Source organism: Equus asinus, chromosome 3 (assembly GCF_041296235.1).
Source record: "Equus asinus isolate D_3611 breed Donkey chromosome 3, EquAss-T2T_v2, whole genome shotgun sequence".
NCBI lineage: Eukaryota > Metazoa > Chordata > Mammalia > Perissodactyla > Equidae > Equus > Equus asinus.
The window spans coordinates 141,999,379-142,017,223 of record NC_091792.1 but is presented as its reverse complement, the minus strand read 5'-3'; the positions used below and the strand labels follow the sequence as shown (position 1 = coordinate 142,017,223).

At 37.5% G+C, this 17,845-nt stretch overlaps 1 protein-coding gene across 7 annotated transcripts in view; it reads left to right on the top strand.

Annotated features, from left to right (window-relative positions):
• ZCCHC4 (zinc finger CCHC-type containing 4) overlaps positions 1–17,845 on the top strand; it is a 51,100-nt gene that overhangs the window by 5,580 nt on the left and 27,675 nt on the right. For 5 of the 7 annotated variants that reach the window (XM_070506116.1, XM_044767657.2, XM_014855890.3 and 2 more), the window contains exons 4-6: positions 6,188–6,463; positions 6,915–6,995; positions 15,943–16,015. In XM_070506116.1, coding sequence (XP_070362217.1) covers positions 6,188–6,463; positions 6,915–6,995; positions 15,943–16,015 — 430 coding nt within the window. The remainder of the gene's footprint in view (positions 1–6,187; positions 6,464–6,914; positions 6,996–15,942; positions 16,016–17,845) is intronic. The other 2 variants (XM_070506115.1, XM_070506118.1) reach the window with 1 other exon arrangement.

Sequence of the window (17,845 nt, the reverse complement as noted above, 5' to 3'; positions counted from 1 at the left end):
TCATTGCATCACTTTGTAATTGATGCTCTTTATGATTTCTTATATGCTGTCTAAGGAGTGAAAAGTTTGAAATCAGTCGTTCCTCTAAAAATCTAAAATTTTGACTTTTTAAAATCAAAGGCTTACTAAGTTACCTAGTCTGTGTTATTAATTGTTTTGTTAGTGTGTCTTCAGCTTAAGACTAGCAGTTCATTCTTGTGTGTAAATGGATCTATGGATGATGCACTGTTACTTGAGATTGTATTTATTTTCTAATTTAACTTTATACAACTCATTTATAAGTTATTTTATTAAATAATACTATATGTAAAAGTATTAAAATGCATTTAAACATTACACCTATTCTGTAAAGCAAACCTTTCATCTGTTATTGTGGAGTAATAATAGCTTTTTATTGACTAATTTGTTTTTGAAATTGTTAGAAAGGAAAGATGGTAGCTAACAAGATAAACTGACTTTTGTTACTTGATTTTTATTACGGAACTGGCTGTGCTGCACAGATTTCTAGGTTCTGCAGAATAGGATTTGATAGTCCTTTTTCTAATCCCAGTCTTTGAACCATGCTTTAAATTTCATGTGTTCAGTTGACAGATTTACATTTTATGCCTGAGATTTGACTTTTCTTGTAGTGTTTAGCTGCCTGTTATGCCCTAAAATGTGTTATTCTATCATGTAGTATGTTGGCACCCTTATTGTGACCTGTGAAGTCTTAAGAAAGATATATTTTAATGCTAAAATCAGCATTAATGTATGTGTATCCCAATAGTTTTGTTTAGTTGATATTTCATTTGGTTGTTTTTTCAAGAGCTCATTTAAACTCAGATTTCCAACGTCTGCTATTAGGGAAATGGCATGCACATAATTTGTCTGCTCCAGGAAAGGCAAATGGAACATCAAATGGAGATCAATAAAAATGACATTTCAAAATACTAGCCTGCAATTGTGAATCCTGCGGAGCCACGCGGCAGAATGAATTTCTTCTCCCCCCGGGGGTGTGGAGTAAGAATGAATGAGGAGGGAGCTCTGAGTAACCCTCAGCTCTTGATAGTCTCGTGTTCTTCCTCCCAAACCTTTAAAAAGACCTTGTGTCTGAATGTTAAATTTAAAACAGTATGCTTGAATGATTATGATGTGATTTTGAATAGAGAGAAGTATGCGAAAGATCTCAGTTTTTCTTTTGTCAAGAGAAGCTTAATAAACTAGCAATAAAGCTTTCTGAAAGAATTTCACCAAGGCACAAAGATATTTAAGTGACGGTTCATTTAACAGTGTTCTTTTCTTTCTTTTAAAAATAATTAAACTGAGTGCCTTAAGATAGTCCAATGTGGTGGCTGAGTTGTGACAACCGCCCCTCTTTACTTTGAATTTTCTTTCATCTCTTCCTGGTGATTTTGTGGCTTCTCCTGCCTTGAGTTGGCACCGCTTGGTGTGTGATAGGCAGTCCTTTTGACTGTATTTAAGTAGCAGAACCTGACACAGCTTCGTTTTGGGGATCTTCTTTCTCTTTTTTCCTGTAAAGTCCTTGATTGTTGTCATTCTTTCAGCCACGAGTGTTTACTTGTTTAATATCAAACGTATGCCCCGTTGCTGTGTTTGGTGCCTGACTGCACGTGCGGGAGCTCTGTGTTTCAGGACTGAGTCATAGGTGCTGGCAGTGGGACTGCCTGTAGTTCCAGTGGCGCCCAGCGCTGCACTGAAGAGACGACAGCATGAGGACCTAGGGCCGAGTTTGCCCACGGGTGGACACACATCTATGTCATGACCTCTGTTTGGCTGTCTACACAGGGTGCCTCTAAGGTTTTTTTTTTTTTTTTAAAGATTTTATTTATTTATTTATTTTTTCCTTTTTCTCCCCAAAGCCCCCCGGTACATAGTTGTATATTCTTCGTTGTGGGTCCTTCTAGTTGTGGCATGTGGGACGCTGCCTCAGCGTGGTTTGATGAGCAGTGCCATGTCCGCCCCCAGGATTTGAACCAATGAAACACTGGGCGGCCTGCAGCGGAGCCCGTGAACTTAACCACTTGGTCACGGGGCCAGCCCTGGTTCATATTATTAATCTTTTGTTTGTTGAAAAAGCAGAGCCATTTGTCCTATAGAATTTCCCACATTCTGGATTTGGTTGACCACATCCCGTAATGTTGTGCAACATTTATTCTATTCTCTGTATTTATTGTAAAGTAGAGGTGTCATCAGACTCAAGTTCAGTTCTGGGGCCAAGACTCTTTTTTAAATGGTAGGGTGTATTTCCTTTTGTATCACATTAAAATATAGATAATGTCTTCTTCACTCTGTGATATTAAGATTGATCATGTGTTGAGGTATAAGCCAGCCAGTTGTTAACAATACAATTAATTTTGTATATTAATATTTTATCCTGCAATCTTGATTAGCTTACTTATTAGTTCTGGCAGCTTTTTTGAAGATTTCCTTAGGACTTTCTACATACATGATCATGTTGTCTGTAAATAAAGAAGTTTTAATGTTTCCTTTCTAATCCATGCCTTTTATTTCTTTTTCTTGCCTTATTAAAGTGGCTAGAATCCCCAGTCAATGTTGAATAGAAATGGTGGGAGTAAAGGTCCTTGCTGAGTCCCAGACTTAGGAGGAATACATTCAGTCTTTTATCAGTATAGTGTTAGCTATTGGTTTTTCTTAGATGCCCTTTATCAGGTTGCAGAAGTTCCCATCTATTCCTTCTATGTTTTTTGAGAATCTTTTTCATGAATGAATGTTTGATTTTGTCAAGTGCTTTTTCCTGCATTTAATGAGATGATCACTTTTTTAAGATTGTTAATATGGTGAATTGCGTTGATTGAATTCAAACGTTGACACAACCTTGCATTCCTGGGATAAATTACACTTGGTCATCATGTAACCAGTGTGTATTGTGGTTTTGATTTGCTAAAATTTTGTAATGATTTTGAGTTTGTGTTCATGAGGTATATTGGTCTTTAGTTTTCTTATAATTTTTTTTCTGGTTTTGCTGTTGGAGTAATGCTGGCCTAATCAAATGAATGGGGAACTGTACCTTCCTCTTCAGTGTTCTAGAAGAATTTGTGTAGACGTGGTTTTGCTCCACTGTCTTCTTTCTTGCATTGTTTCCAGTGAGAAATCTGCTATCATTCTTATCTTTGTTCCTCTGTACATATCTTTTTTCCCTTTGGTCTCTTTTTAAGATTTTCTCTTTTTCACTGATACTGAATAATTTTTTTATGATGCATCTTGTAGTTTTCTTGATGTTTCTTGTGGTTGAGGTTCTCTAGGCTTCTTGCATCTTTTGATGTAATTTTGGAGAATTTCAGCCATTACTTTTCCAAAATTTTTTCTGTCCACTCCTTTTGGGGCGTCCAGTTTCATGTATTTAGGCCTGTCAGTGTTTCTTTTTGGATAGTTTCTGAGGCCATGACTTCATGTCACCATTTTTTTTTTCTGTAGTATCTGAACTGCTGTTAATCCCATCTAGGATGTTTTTTGTTTCAGACAATTAAAAGAGAAATCTTTATAGGTTTGATTTGGGTGTTTTTAGTACTTTCCATGTTTTTACTTAACAGCCTTAGGTTCTTGTCTACTTCCTTAAACATATGGAATGTAGTTACAATAAATGGCTTTACTCTCTCTGTCTACTGATTGTATCATCTCTGTCATTTCTGAGTCAGCTCGAATTGATTGATCTTTTTTCCTAATCATGGGTCACGTTTTCCTGTTTCTTTGCATCCCTGGAAATATTTGATTCAGTGCTGGCAGTGTCAGTTTTACCTTGTTGTACACTGGATATTTTTTATTCCTTTACATATTTTTGAGCTTTGTTCTGGGACACAGTTAAGTTACTTGGCTGTAGTTTGATGCTCTTGAGCAGGATTTGGCAAACTACAGCCTGCAGGCCGAATCTGGCCATGCCTGTTCATGTACAGTTGGTTTGTGGTTGCTTTTGTGCTGACAGAAAAGTGTGGCAGAGAGACCAGATGGCCTACCAGGCTCAAAATATTTACTGTCTGATCCTTTACAGAAAAGGTTTCTTGTCTCTTGCTTTTTTTTTCCCCCCAAAGATTTTGTTTTTCCTTTTTTCTCCCAAAGACCCCCAGTACATAGTTGTGTATTTTTAGTTGTAGGTCCTTCTAGTTGTGGCATGTGGGACGCCACCTCAGTGTGGCTCGATGAGTGGTGCCACATCCGCACCCAGGATTCGAACCTACGAAACACTGGGCCGCCTGCAGTGGAGCACGCAAACTTAACCACTCGGCCATGGGGCTGGCCCCTGTTGTCTCTTGCTTTTGCAGGCTTATCTTTAGGCTTTTGGGCTGGACCAGAGCAGCCTTTGGGGTGGGGCTAATTGCTCCCCACTCCTGAGGCAGTGCTCAGAAGAGCGTGCTACCGATGCTTGTGTTCTAGGAGGTTTCTCACTCTGGCTCGTCAGTAGACAACCATTCTGTGCCCTGTGTGTGTATCCAGCGATTGTTCCGCCTGCTCCTTTTCAGTGGTTCTCTCCCTCGCTGTGGGTAGATCTTCACACATGTGTGCTGATCAGTGCTCTGCTGAAGACTTGAGGGGAATCATAGCATCATGGAGCTCTCTCTCTCTAAGCGTCCCATTTTCAGTTCTGTGTCCTCCACTTCTATTCTCCAGTCCTCTGCCCTGTGAACTCCAGCCGCCCTGGCCTCCACGAATTCTCAGCTCTACCTCATCAACTCATCAAGCTCTGTTTGGGATCTCTGTCTCTGTGCTGCCTGCTCTCCACAGGCAGTAAGCTGGGCAGTTGTACCACTCACTCATCTGTTCCTTTCTCTTATCCTTCACTATTCGGGCTGCCACTCGTCCAGTGTCTTGAAACTGTGGTTTCATATATTTTGTGTGTTGAAAAAATTCTTTGAGGGCCAGAGTGGCAAATCTGGTTCCTGTTACTCTATCATGGCTGGATGTGGAAGTCTTCAACACTTAACATTTAATAAGGAAAGGTAATAGTAGTGATTCAGTGTTTCTCTTGCTGAAGAGTGTACTGGTTTTTTCCATTTGCATTTCATGTCTTAGGGGCCCTTTTATCTACTGACATTCTTACTTTGAATTACTATAAAAGTTTCTTCAAATATCACTTTCCTTTTTCTTTACAGTCGTAGATAAAGCTGTCAAAAGAACAGTTATCAAAGAAATAGAAACATTTAAATTACTGGCATGATAAGCTTATTTCTTGCTGTGGCCATTCAGAATATCTATTTGTCACTGCCTTGGGTGCTCTGAAGTGAAGCTGTGCTTGGATATAAAAAGTTTTAAAACCCACTTTGATTCTATGTGAAGTTCACAGTTTTTAAAGTGCAGTTCCAGAGTTTAGTTCAGTAGAAATCGTATGACTCATCTCCAGAAACGAGAACCCTTTAGTGCGCTCTCACATGCTTGGAGTTAGACATTTCTGACCCACTGGGAGCCTTGATAATCTTATTTATTTTTCTTTTGTTTTTTCACTCTGATTTCATAGCTGGTATGTTTTTAAAACATACTAACCATGATTGTTTTCTTTCTTTAATAATTTCTTATAAAATGAAAAAAAAACACCTAAAGTGGCAAGTTTGAAGTCAGATACTATAAAGAGGACTTGAAAGAGATGTAGTGGGATATCCAGTACAGTTTTATTTCCAGGCTGTGAATATTATCTTGCTGTGCTGGGCATGAGCTTCTTAGAACTGCCTCCAATCAGTAGTGCTGAGAATAGAGGGACCTTGTAGGAATGGTTTTTCTTTTAAGAGGTAGTTTTTCTTGCTAAGTATGCCATAAGAACTTGAAGAATGATTTTAATTTCTCATCTTAAAATGACCGTCTTATTGAGCCAGACTGTTTAACACTTGAAAGTTAGAACACATGGATTTGTCAGTGAATTTAAACGTGTTCGTAGTCTCCATTACCCCTAAGTTGTTTGAGTAATATATTATATTCACATTGTAAATGGGTATTGATCTTCATTCAGTGACTAAATTGGAGCATCTCAATTCTCATGAAATTGCTGATTCTCTTCCACTTTGTAGGTATGCAGCCAGACATAAATTCCAGCCAACATTCCACAGATTTTCTTACCTTTGCTTCTTTATGCAGTATTCTTTAGGAAGTCGTAATGCTTTTTGGATACCAAAAAGAGCATGTTAATTGTCTTTAAAACAACAAACTTAATATATATTCCTTTGTGTTTTATTCTGCCTTGAAGGTACTTGAAGTTTATTGAGTTGCCCTTGTCTCAGAGGAAGTTTTGTCAAAGATGTCAGCAGTTGCTCTTACCAGACGACTGGGAGAAGCATGGTGAACATCAGGTAGTGGGTGATGTTTCCCTCACTCAGTTAAAAAGGCCCAGTCGACTCCTGTATCCACTGGAAAACAAGAAGACAAATGCCCAGTATTTGTTTGCTGATAGGAGCTGTCAGTTCTTGGTAGACCTACTTTCTACCCTTGGATTCAGAAGAGTACTGTGTGTTGGAACACCAAGGTATGTTACATGATTGTTTAAAAACTTCTCCTATCACCACTATGTAAACTGTAAAAAAAAATTATCACGTAGTTATTTACTATGTGCAGAGTACAGCATGAAGCTTTGAGTATACAAAGGAAGTATAAAGTATGGTCCCTCTCTTAAGGAGTTGGCGATTTATATTACATTTGAGAGGAATCTGTATAGATTTCTGATATATGATAGGAGATTCTTTCTGATTTGATTCCTAAATTGTTTATGATTTTAGACTTCTCTGTTTCAGATAAGTTCTACCCTTTTAAAAATATTTGCAAAGTGGAGACCTTGGTTATGTCTGCCAAATTCTCTTCAGTGTTTCATTGAAATATTAGAAATACCAGGAGAACCTTGATGGAGTTTTTTGTTTGCTTGCTTATTGTCTATGGCAGTTGTAATTTCTTATTAAATTTGCTTTCACTGATTGCTTTAGGTTGCATGAGCTGATCAGGTTGAAAGCATCAGGTGACAAGAAGTCTAACATTAAAAGCCTTTTGTTGGATATTGATTTTCGGTAGGTTTACAAAATATAATATTTGTTCTCCTTCATTGTCTCCTTTTCTTTTTAATGCTTTTCTCTTCTTAATTGTTTATTACCTGTTACAAGCCTTTAATTAACATTTAGAAATAATAATGGGTTATAAGGCACCTTTGTCGTCATAAACTCGACATGTAATCTTCCCTGTTTCAAAAGGGGGCAGTCAATTTCTCTTTTTGCTGGTATGCTTCCTAAATTTTTTCTTTGAATGTGTCTAGTTGTCTTTGGTTTATAATTTAGACATAAATTCCTATTGAGTAAAATTTCATCTCATATTGCTTATTTTTCAAAGATAATTCTGACCTTCCTCCAGAATTTTGTTTCATCATAATGTTTTACGTGTGATAGGGAATTTATTTTAATATAATTTACCAGATGATGTATATATTGTCTTTCACTGGACATAGCCCTAACGTGAAGGGAGTGCTAACTAGGGAACAGACAGGTTCCAAGGCAGAGGATTAGCAAACAGATAAGCTTTGTGGGAGAGGGTGAGGATTAAACGGCATCTGATGTGTTGAGACAAACAGAGGTGAGACAGAGGACCACACCTTGAGTCTCTCCTCTGCTGGTAATTTAGAAGATACAGACTTTTGATTTATAACACAGCATGGCAAATATGTCCATCTACACTCTCTGTGATTCTGTAAATTTGAAAACTCTTCCTAGTTTCTGTAATCGTTTGAATTCCAGGCATTCATAGTGAGTCTGTAAGACACATGTTCTTAGTATCTTTTACTTGTTCCTGCATGTATTGAAGGAATCAGGCATTGTGTTTCTTTTTATTTAATCTGATAGAGTCTCTTTGGGCAATATTCCAATATTTGTTGGAGAGAATCTATGAAATTACATATGCTTTTTCTTTCTAAAAACAAGGCAGACAGATTTTTAAAGTGAAATATCTTTTACAATTTATGTTTCTTTAGATTTCCAAGTCAACTTTAGATTGTCTGACCTAAAGCAGCTACATTTCTTAGAAATAACCCACATTTTCTGTAACCACGCATCCCTTATTAACAGGACTAGCATGTTTACTAATATCTGCTTGACACGAGTGATGCTCAGCAAAATGGAATTCCATAAGTGATATAGGTTTCTTCAAGATAAACTCAATTTCTTTTTTTTAACTGAGATATAATTCACTTACAATTTACCATTTTAATGTATGTATTTCAGTGGTTTTGGGTATATTCACTATGTTTTGCAACTATCACCACTATCTAATTCTAGAATATTTCCATCACACTGAAAAGAAACCCTGTACTCATTTCCTCTGACAACCACTGATGTGCTTTCTGTCTCCATGGATTTGTATATTCTGGATGTTTTATGTAAATGTAATTATACAATATGTGACCTTTGTGTGTGGCTTCTTTCATGTAGCATAATGCTTTTAAGGTTCATCCATGTCGTAGCATATAACAGCTTCATTCTTTTTATGACTGTACAATATTCCATTGTATGGAAATAGTTTCTCTTTTTGAATATCACATTCCTTTCTAAAGTATTATTGTTAAGTTATTATAAATGTATTCTTTTAAAGGTAAAAGTTTAACTTTTGGGTTCTTATAATAAGAATATTAGCAATAACTGGTATTTATTGAGTGCTTGCCACTGTCAAACTGTGTTTTAACTCGTTGGTGCTCACAATAGCCCTCTAAGATAGATGCTCTTATCCTCACTTTCCAGCTGAGAAAACTGAGATACAAAGAGGTTAAATAACTTGACTAAAGTTACAGTTTATTAATGGCCAAGTCAGGATTCAAACCTGGTCAGTCTGACTCCAAAAATTAAGTTATCCTCTGGGAAGAACTTTGCTTTTGAAAGTGTATGTAAGCCTTTCTTCTGTAGCCCGTTTCTCTCTTGTCATCCTTCTGTCTCTCTCTTTCTCAATCTGTTCCCTTGACTTGTTCCACAGAGGTTTTCAGAGGAGAATAACTGGTTTCCAGGTTATTCATATATTTAGAATAGGTACTCCTATTGGTCAGGAATCTATCACTGGAGGCCTGGAAATCAAAGACAATTTCTTGGCTCACAGCACTGGAGTCTGGGCTGTAGCAGGCTTCAGTACAGTCGGACCGTGCGCCTCACCCGTGTGGTTAGGGCTCTGTCTTTCTCTCTCCACCTCTTATTCTGTCTCCGTGTGGTGGCTTTCTTCTACAGATAGTGGCCTTCACTCTACAGAGACTTGGCTGGGGGGCAGCTTTAAGCTTACGTGGTTTCAGCTTAACTGCCCAGTGTAAAGAGGCAGTCTGTCCTGAGCACCCAGCAGTGAAACTCCAGGGAGGACTCTGCTTAGCTTGGCTGGGGTCATGTGCCCGTTCCAGAACCATCGCTGTGGCCTGGCAGGGAGCGTGCTCTGGCCAGCCCCTGATCAGCCACATGGGGTGGGTTCTTTGTAGGGAATAGGTGTTTGAAGGTGGGGCATGTAGGTGCTGGAGGGATGGAAACAGATGTCTACAACGGAATTATTCAAGGCCGCACATATCAGTTGTCAGCAGCGCTGAAATTCCTACCTTTGGCACTTTTACTTCAGTGGAAAGGGTACAGTGTTGTCTTTCCAACATCTTTGAAGTTACATTAGAAATTATATAATGATTCTGATTTCATTAGAGAGAAGCTTTTTCCAAGTTAGTTGTGGTGGACTGGTTTATACACAAAGAAGCCAGAAAAAATCAGTGTTTCATATCAAAGAACTTGTTCAAATTCTGAGGATCCCTGGTTTATTTATTTTTTTCCTTTTTAAGAAAACATGATCTTTAATTTTGTCACCCAAAACATTCTGGATTTTGGCTTTTTAGGCTTTTTTATGCATGTAAACATTTTAAAAGTAGAATCATAAAATATAGTCTTTTTTTTCCACTCTGCTATGTTTCAGGCATATGTATTTTTTAATTGAGATATATTTCACATACATAAGACAGTGGTTTTTAGTATTAATCATGAGGTTGTGCAACCATCACCACTGTCTCATTCCAGAACATTTCTGTCACCTTTGAAAGAAACACTCTCCCAAGAAGCAGTCTCCCCTCATTTCCTGGAACCTCCCCTAGCCCTTGGCTACCACTAATCTACTTTTCAGTTTCTGTGGATTTGCCTATTCTGGATATTTCCTACAAATAGAATTATACAATATAAGACCTTTAGTGTCTGGTTTCTTCACTTAGCATAATATTTTCAAAGTTCATCCATGTTGTAACATGTATCAGTACTTCATTCCTTTTTTTTTCGGAAAGATTAGCCCTGAGCTAACATCCCACCAATCCTCTTTTTGCTGAGGAAGATTGGCCCTGAGCTAACATCTGTGCCCATCTTCCTGTATTTTATATGTGGGACGCCTGCCAGAGCATGGCTCGATATGCAGTGCATAGGTCCGCACCCCGGTTCCAAACTGGTGAACTCCGGGCCAACGAAGTGGAAATGTGCGAACTTAACCGCTAAGTCACTGGGCTGGCCCCCTTCATTCCTTTTTATGGCTGAATAATACTGCATTGTGTAGATAAGAAATTTTGTTTATCCATTCATCAGTTGATGGACATTTCAGTTGCTTCCACTTTTTGGCTATTATGAATAATACTGCTGTGAACATTTGTGTGTAAGTTTTTCTGTGAACATATGTTTTTGTATCTCTTGGGTATTGTATTAGTTTGCTAGGGCTGCCATAGCAAAATATCATAGACTGGGTGGCTTGAACAATAGAAATTTATTTTCTTACAGTTTTGGAGGCCAAAAGTTCAAGCTGTCAGTAGGTTTGGTTTCTTCTGAGGCCTCTCTCCTTAGCTTGTAGATGGCCGCCTTCTCACTGTGTCCTCACCTGGTCTTTTCTCTGTGTGTACACCCCTGGTGTCTCTTTGTGTGTTTAAATTTCCTATTCTTATAAAGACATGGGTCATATCCCATTAGGGTCCACCCTAATTACCTCATTTTAACTTAGTCTTTAGAGGCCCCATTTTTTTTTTTTTAAGATTGGCATCTGAGCTAACAACTGTTTCCAGTCTTTTTTTTTCCTTCTTCTTCTGCTTCTCCCCAAAGCCTCCCTCGTATATAGTTGTACATTCTAGTTGTGAGTGCCTCTGGTTGTGCTATGTGGGATGCCGCCTCAGCATGGCCCGATGAGGAGTGCCGTGTCCATGCTCAGGAACCAGTGAAACCCCCGGCTGCTGAAGCAGAGCACGCGAACTTAACCACTCGGCCATGGGGCCGGCCCCTAGAGGCCCCATCCTTAAATACAGTCACATTGTGAGATACTGGGGTTAGGGTTTCAACCGATGAATTTGGGGGGGGAACATAATTCAGCCCAAACAGGTATATACCTTGGGAGTGGAATTATTGGGTCATATGGTAACTCTATGTTTAACTTCTTGAGGAGCTGCCAAACTGTTTTCCAGGGTGACTGCACCATTTTACATTTCCACCAGCCATGTGTGAGAGTTCTAATTTCTCCACATCCTTGCTAACACTTGTTATTGTTTGTCTTGTTGATGTGATATCTCATTGTGGTTTTCTTTTGCATTTTATTGATGGCTAATGATGTTGAGCATCTTTTCACGTGCTTGTGGGTGATTTGTTTATCTTTTTGAGATAGGTTTATTCAATCTTTTGCCCATTTTTAATTAGTTATTTGTCTTTTTATTGTTGAATTGAAAGAGTTCTTATATATTCTGGATACCAGACCCTTATCATATATATGATTTACGAATGTTTTCTCCCATTTTGTCGATTGTCTTTTTGCTTTTGATGAAGTCCAGTTTTTTTCTTTTTTCTTTGGTTGTTTGTGTTTTAGCTGTCATATCTAAGAAACTATTGCCTAATCCAAGGTCATGAATATTTACACTTCTGTTGTTTTCTAAGAGTTTTCTAATTTTAGCTCTTACATTTAGGTCTGATCTATTTTGAGTTCATTTTTATATATGGTATGAGGTAGGGGTCCAACTTTATTCTTTTGCATATGGCTGTCCAGTTGCCTCAGCATCATTTGTTGAAACAATTATTTTCCCGTTGAATTTGCTTAGTACCTTATTGAAAACCAAATGACCATAAATGTATGTGTTTATTTTTGAACTATTAATTCTGTTCATTGATCTTTGTCTGTCATTATGCCAGTCCCATGCAATCTTGATTACTGTTGCTTTGTAGTAAGTTTTGAAATTAGGAAGTGTGAGTCTTCCAACTTTATTCCTTTTCAAGATTGTTTTGGCTATTGTGGCTTCTTTGCATTTCCATACAAATTTTAGGATCAGCTTGTCAATTTCTACAAAAAAGCCAGCTGAGATTTTTATAAGGAGTGCATTGAATTTGTCGGTCAATTTGGGGAGTATTTCTATCTTAACATTTAACTCATCCCGTCCATGAACATGATATGTCTTTCCATTTATGGAAGTCTTTTTTAGTTTCTTTAAATATTTTGTAGTTTTCAGTGTACAAGTCTTGTACTTCTTTTAGTAAATTTATTCCTAAATCTTTTATTCTTTTTGTTGCTATTATAAATTAAATTGTTTCCTTAATTTCATTTTTTATTGTTCATTGCTACTGCCCTGATTTCCTTTTTAAAAAAATTGTGGTAAAATACACATAGCATAAAATTTACCCTGTTAACTGTGTTTAAGTGCATAGTTCAGTAGTGTTAAAGCACTTTCACATCTTTGTGCAGCCATTCTCCAGAACTCTTTTCATCTTACCTGATGTACTTTTAATTTGAAAGATTTATATGGCCCTTAAATCTTTTGCCTTAAATGCCATGCCTTTGTAGATTTACTTTTCTTGATCTTGTGGTTGAAATCTCCTGTAGGGAGTAGGGGATGTGGATAAAGTTATTTTATAACCTATAGACTGCACTGATACTTTTTTCTTTTCAAGTCTGTAAACCTCTGTGTATGTGTTGCAAACAAAAGCGGAAGGTGTTGTGTTAGGGATCTCCCAGCTTAGTGTCTTTGATGCCGTACTCTACCCTACGGTCTGCACGGAGTCAGTTCTGTGAAAGGTCAGCAGTGGGTGTTGAGAGAGCTGGGTTTGAAGCACATCGGTAGCCAGAATGAACTCAGTCTGCTGCCTTTGTTTACAGTATGATGGAGCGTGTGGTTAGTTCACATTTCTCACAAGGAGCACAGTTAAATCTGGAAAACCTTCCTGTTTGGTATAGAGTAGCAGTGAATTGTTAGTTTTGGCACTTTGACTTTGGTTTGCTGTTCCCTGTGAAAGATCTGTCCCAGGCTGCAGAGAATGGCTTCAACTCCAGTGTTCTATGTGGATGTGCTATAAATATCCTTTTCAGGGGGTCTAGGATATGAAGTTAACATTTGCTAAGATGGATTTCTGTATGCTCTAATTTTAGCATGAAAGATGTGAGACGTGAAACTCTGTTTGGCAAACTATCATCCAAATAAAGTTATATCAAAAAAATGAATTTCTTAGGTTCATTTCATGAACTAATTTTATTCTGCTCTTGATTACATTTCCTGGGTGTAGAGCATGTTTCACACTTGGTAACTGACTCTCATTTAAAGAGAATGAATGGCCAATTAAATGAATGTCCTTTTGAGCAGTTTTCAAGTGCCTGCATTTCTGATTGGTTTTGTTTGCCTGATTCAATGGAGAGAATAATTCTTTCTGGCCAGTTTCATTTTAAGAGGGTAATGTTGAGTGATTTTTCATAACTTAAAATATGAATAATTATGCTTCCTTGTTTGTATTTGATGGAATCTTAGAGCCAAAATCTTGGCTTTTTTTCTCTCTAGCTCTGCCCACTGCTGTCCAAAATGTTTTGGACAAGTGTGCTGTGCTGAATTTTATGTAAATAAAATTTTCTTTTTTAATTTTTAAAAGTGACCATTGTGTTTTCGTGAAGCAATAAAAAAAAATGGAGAGGGAGTAGAAATATATTTAAAAAGAGCTTGTATTTTCCTTTGCTCACATTCACAAAGCATTGCAAGAGAGAAGAAAAGCTCAAATGATAGTTGACCTACAACCGTACTAGTATTGAGATAAATATGAGTGAAATAGGAAGACCTTTATTAATGGTAATTGACATTGTCTCAGTTTTTGGATTGTTCATTGGGTTACAATATATAGTTTAAATATTTTTCAGTTATCTAAACCTGTTGTTTATTTCTTCAGTGCAAATTTATTTTTTATGAAATCAGCAGATATACTGAGAATATCTTAAATGATATTAAGAGATATTGTACTGAGAATGGTGGACAGCTGTTCATCCATCTCCACAGAACAAGAAACGGGCTTAGATTATAGGAGGAGAAATTTGGGTTGGACATAAACATAACTCCCTAATATTAGGGACATTAAGACATAAATCTTTTTAGTTGATATTTATTAAAATAATGATACCTAACATTTCAGTATATGCTGTGTAGCTGGCCTTGTGTTAAGCACTTTACCTACATTGTCTCATTTATTCTTACCAAGTCCTATCGGGTAGAAACTATTAATTTCTTCCATTTTGTAGATGAAGAAATTGAGGCTCAGATAGATTAAATAGCTTACTAAAGTTCCACAACTCGTAAGTGAGAGACCCAGAGTTTGAAACCAGACCGTCTCACTAGAGATGGTGCTCCTGACCACAGTAGAACCAGAAGAGGATGAATCAGAGATGGTGACTCAGTTACAGGCAGGAATCAGTAACCAAGAGTATACGTGGAAGCAGAGACATGCTGCTGTCATGATTTGGTTAAAGAAGTGGTAGAAGTAAAGATGTGGCCCTGATTTTTTTTCTTTTTGAGGAAGATTAGCCCTGAGCTAACTGCTGCCAAGCCTCCTCTTTTTTTGGCTGAGGAAGACTGGCCCTGAGCTAACATCTGTGCCTATCTTCCTCTACTTTATGTGTGGGATGCCTGCCACAGCATGGCTTGTCATGTGGTGCCATGTCTGCACCCGGGGTCTGAACTGACGAACCCCGGCCCACCAAGAAGCGGAACGTGCACACTTAACCGCCTGATTTTTATCAGTCTTTTCACCAGGTTATGTATTCCTTACAAGGATGGTGTGGTTCATGTGTGACTTGTTTATAACAAAATTGTTGAATTTCAAAATCCTATTGAGATAACAAAGAGGTTTCTATATGTTAAAAACTGAGAAATCAGCAAGGAAGACATTAAGACCCATATATATAAATGAGGAAAACGTAGAGATAGACAGTTCAAATACAATTAAGGAATAAAGAAATCTCAGTCTTGTAAGAAATCAGGTAAATGCAGATTTAAACCATAATGTGGTATGAATTTTGCCTAGTAAATTAGCAAAAATTTATAAAATGTTAATACCCAAAGCTGATACTCATTCATTACTGATTGCATTTTAAAGTAGTATTTTAGAAGAATAAAATGATTCGATCAGTAAATAAATATCCCTCTTTCCTGGCAGTAATTCAGTAAATATGAAATGCACATAGTTCTTTTTCTTTTATATTAAGAAGCATACTTTATTAAGCTAATCTGCAATGGACAAGAAAAGCTGTATTAAATACTTTTTTTCATTAACCACAGAAGAAAATAATTAACAGCTGTTGAGCAGAATTGTTGATTCAGTATTTTTCTTAAAATTGCTGACTATGAGAGATGTATTTTAATTGCCAACCCATCTCGAGTTTAAATTGCATAATAATCTATCAGTAATCTGATTGCTTATGTGTGATCTTCTGGCCCATAGGAACATGTGTATTTTATATATGAGTATTCCTTGGTTTTGCTACTGGCTTTTTAAACTGGGGAACATAATTTAAGTTTGTTATTCATTGACTTTTACCAACTCCCTGAGATTTTGTGAAAATATTTTTTATTTCAAAGAACTAAAGAATGATGAAATTGATTTTATTAAAGGTGTGATTTCATAGTTTTAAGAGTTAGTTTATATTTATTTATTGTATAGCTGTGGCTGGACAAGTAACCCCAGTAATAAACAAATTATTTTACAGGTATTCACAGTTTTATATGGAAGATAGCTTTTGCCATTATAACATGTTTAACCATCACTTCTTTGATGGAAAGGTAAGAATTATGATCATTATCTCTTCTCTTTTAGTGGAAGAACAAGTTCAAGTGTACCACCTTCGTTATTTTTCTGAAGTCTGTCAAGATCGAGTTGTGGCTGTTCACCATCTATTGATATTTCTTTTTGTTCATTCACTGAGTGTGTATTGAGCATCTAGAAGTAATCATGTTATTTCTCTTTTGTGACTTTCCACTGCTTTTTGAATAGACCCACTCTCTTAGCCAGGCCCGCGTGGCTCTGTGATCTGGGCCCTGGCACTCTCCAGCTTCTCCTCTCCCTGTTCCTGCTTTGCTGTGTGTGTTCAGGGCACATGACTTTTATCTCAAACCGGCCCTTCCACCACGGGGGCTTTTGCCCACCCTGTTTCCTTTGTCTCTACTCTCTCTGTGCCTTCTTAACTTCATCTCATCCTCCAGAGCTCTGTTCCAAGTCACTTTCTCCAGCCTCCCCTGACCACCAGACAAGATGAAGTTCTCCTTTGTAGATTTACGATACTGTAATTCATTCTGTAGTTAGTTGTTTGGTGTCTGTTTCTCTGATAAATTTTATGTCTTGGTTAAGGGATTTTATGGTTTTATTAAAGTAATCCTTAAAAAATAGTGTCAAGAGTGAACCCTAATGTAAACTGTGGTCTCTGAGTCATAATGATTTGTCATTGTAGGTTCATCATTGTAACAAATGTACCACTCTGGAGGGGAATGTTGATAATGGGGAAGACTCCACGTCTGGGGGCAGGGAGCATGTGGGATATCTCTGTACCTTCCTCTCAATTCTGCTATGAACCTAAAACTACTCTAAAAAATAGTCTTAAAAAAAAAAGATAGTGGCTTAAAAAAAGCTTCTTTCAATATGATATTAATAACTTCACTGTGAGTAAACAATGCAGCAGAGCTGATACTGCTACTCCTAGTTTGAGCTCTTTCTCAGTCCTATTATAAAACAGAAACTATAACCACCCAAGTAATCACACCTGACAGGAGGTTGGCCAAAAATGTTTTGAAATTATCAAGGCTACTTGAAGCATATCCATACGTATGTGTGTATATATCAGTTTTTTAAAAAATTGTGAACCATGCTTAAGTATATATTGTACTTTAAGATATTAGCTAATGATGGAGTGAAAACCAAGCAAGACTGACAAACTAAGCATTCAGGGAATTAAAACAAATTCTAAATTGTTGGTTGGGATTGAAAAATGAGTCTCCTGATTTAGTGAGTATAGCCAGTGATGCCCTCCTTCCATCAGAATCAGTATTGGGATATATATTTTTCAGCTGTGATAGCCATGAAAACCAAGTATTGAAATAAATAGCAGTTAGAATTAGATGTATTTCACAGTTTCCCAAAGGGCTTATGTGGTTGATGATCACTAGGATTTGAGAACTGATTACATGAGCATGAAGGAGGGCAAGGAATTGAAAAATCACCTGACAATAGGTAATGAGGGACTTCTCAACTAGGGCAGTGGCAGTGGGAAAAAGAGAGGAAAGATAGTGGATTCTGTAGGTGTTGCCCAGATGAAACAAGAAGACTTGGTGATAAGTGTACTAGGGGAGAAGTCAAAGATAACTTGGTGGTGGCTCGGATTTGTATTTCATTCTTCTAAACGGAGGGTAGGGAAGTTCTGGAGTGAAGTTTGGCAGTATTGAGTTTGTGGGCTCATGGAATACTGGTGTGAAGGTGTCCAGGATGGCCTCTTGAACCCATGGGACCGTGAGCTCGGGGGTCTGGTCAGGGCTGGCGACATGCTGGTGAGGAGGTGGCTGAGGTTATGTTACTGCTCGATGCTGCTGCAGTGGGTCAGGACTTATTCGTTTATTTGTTAA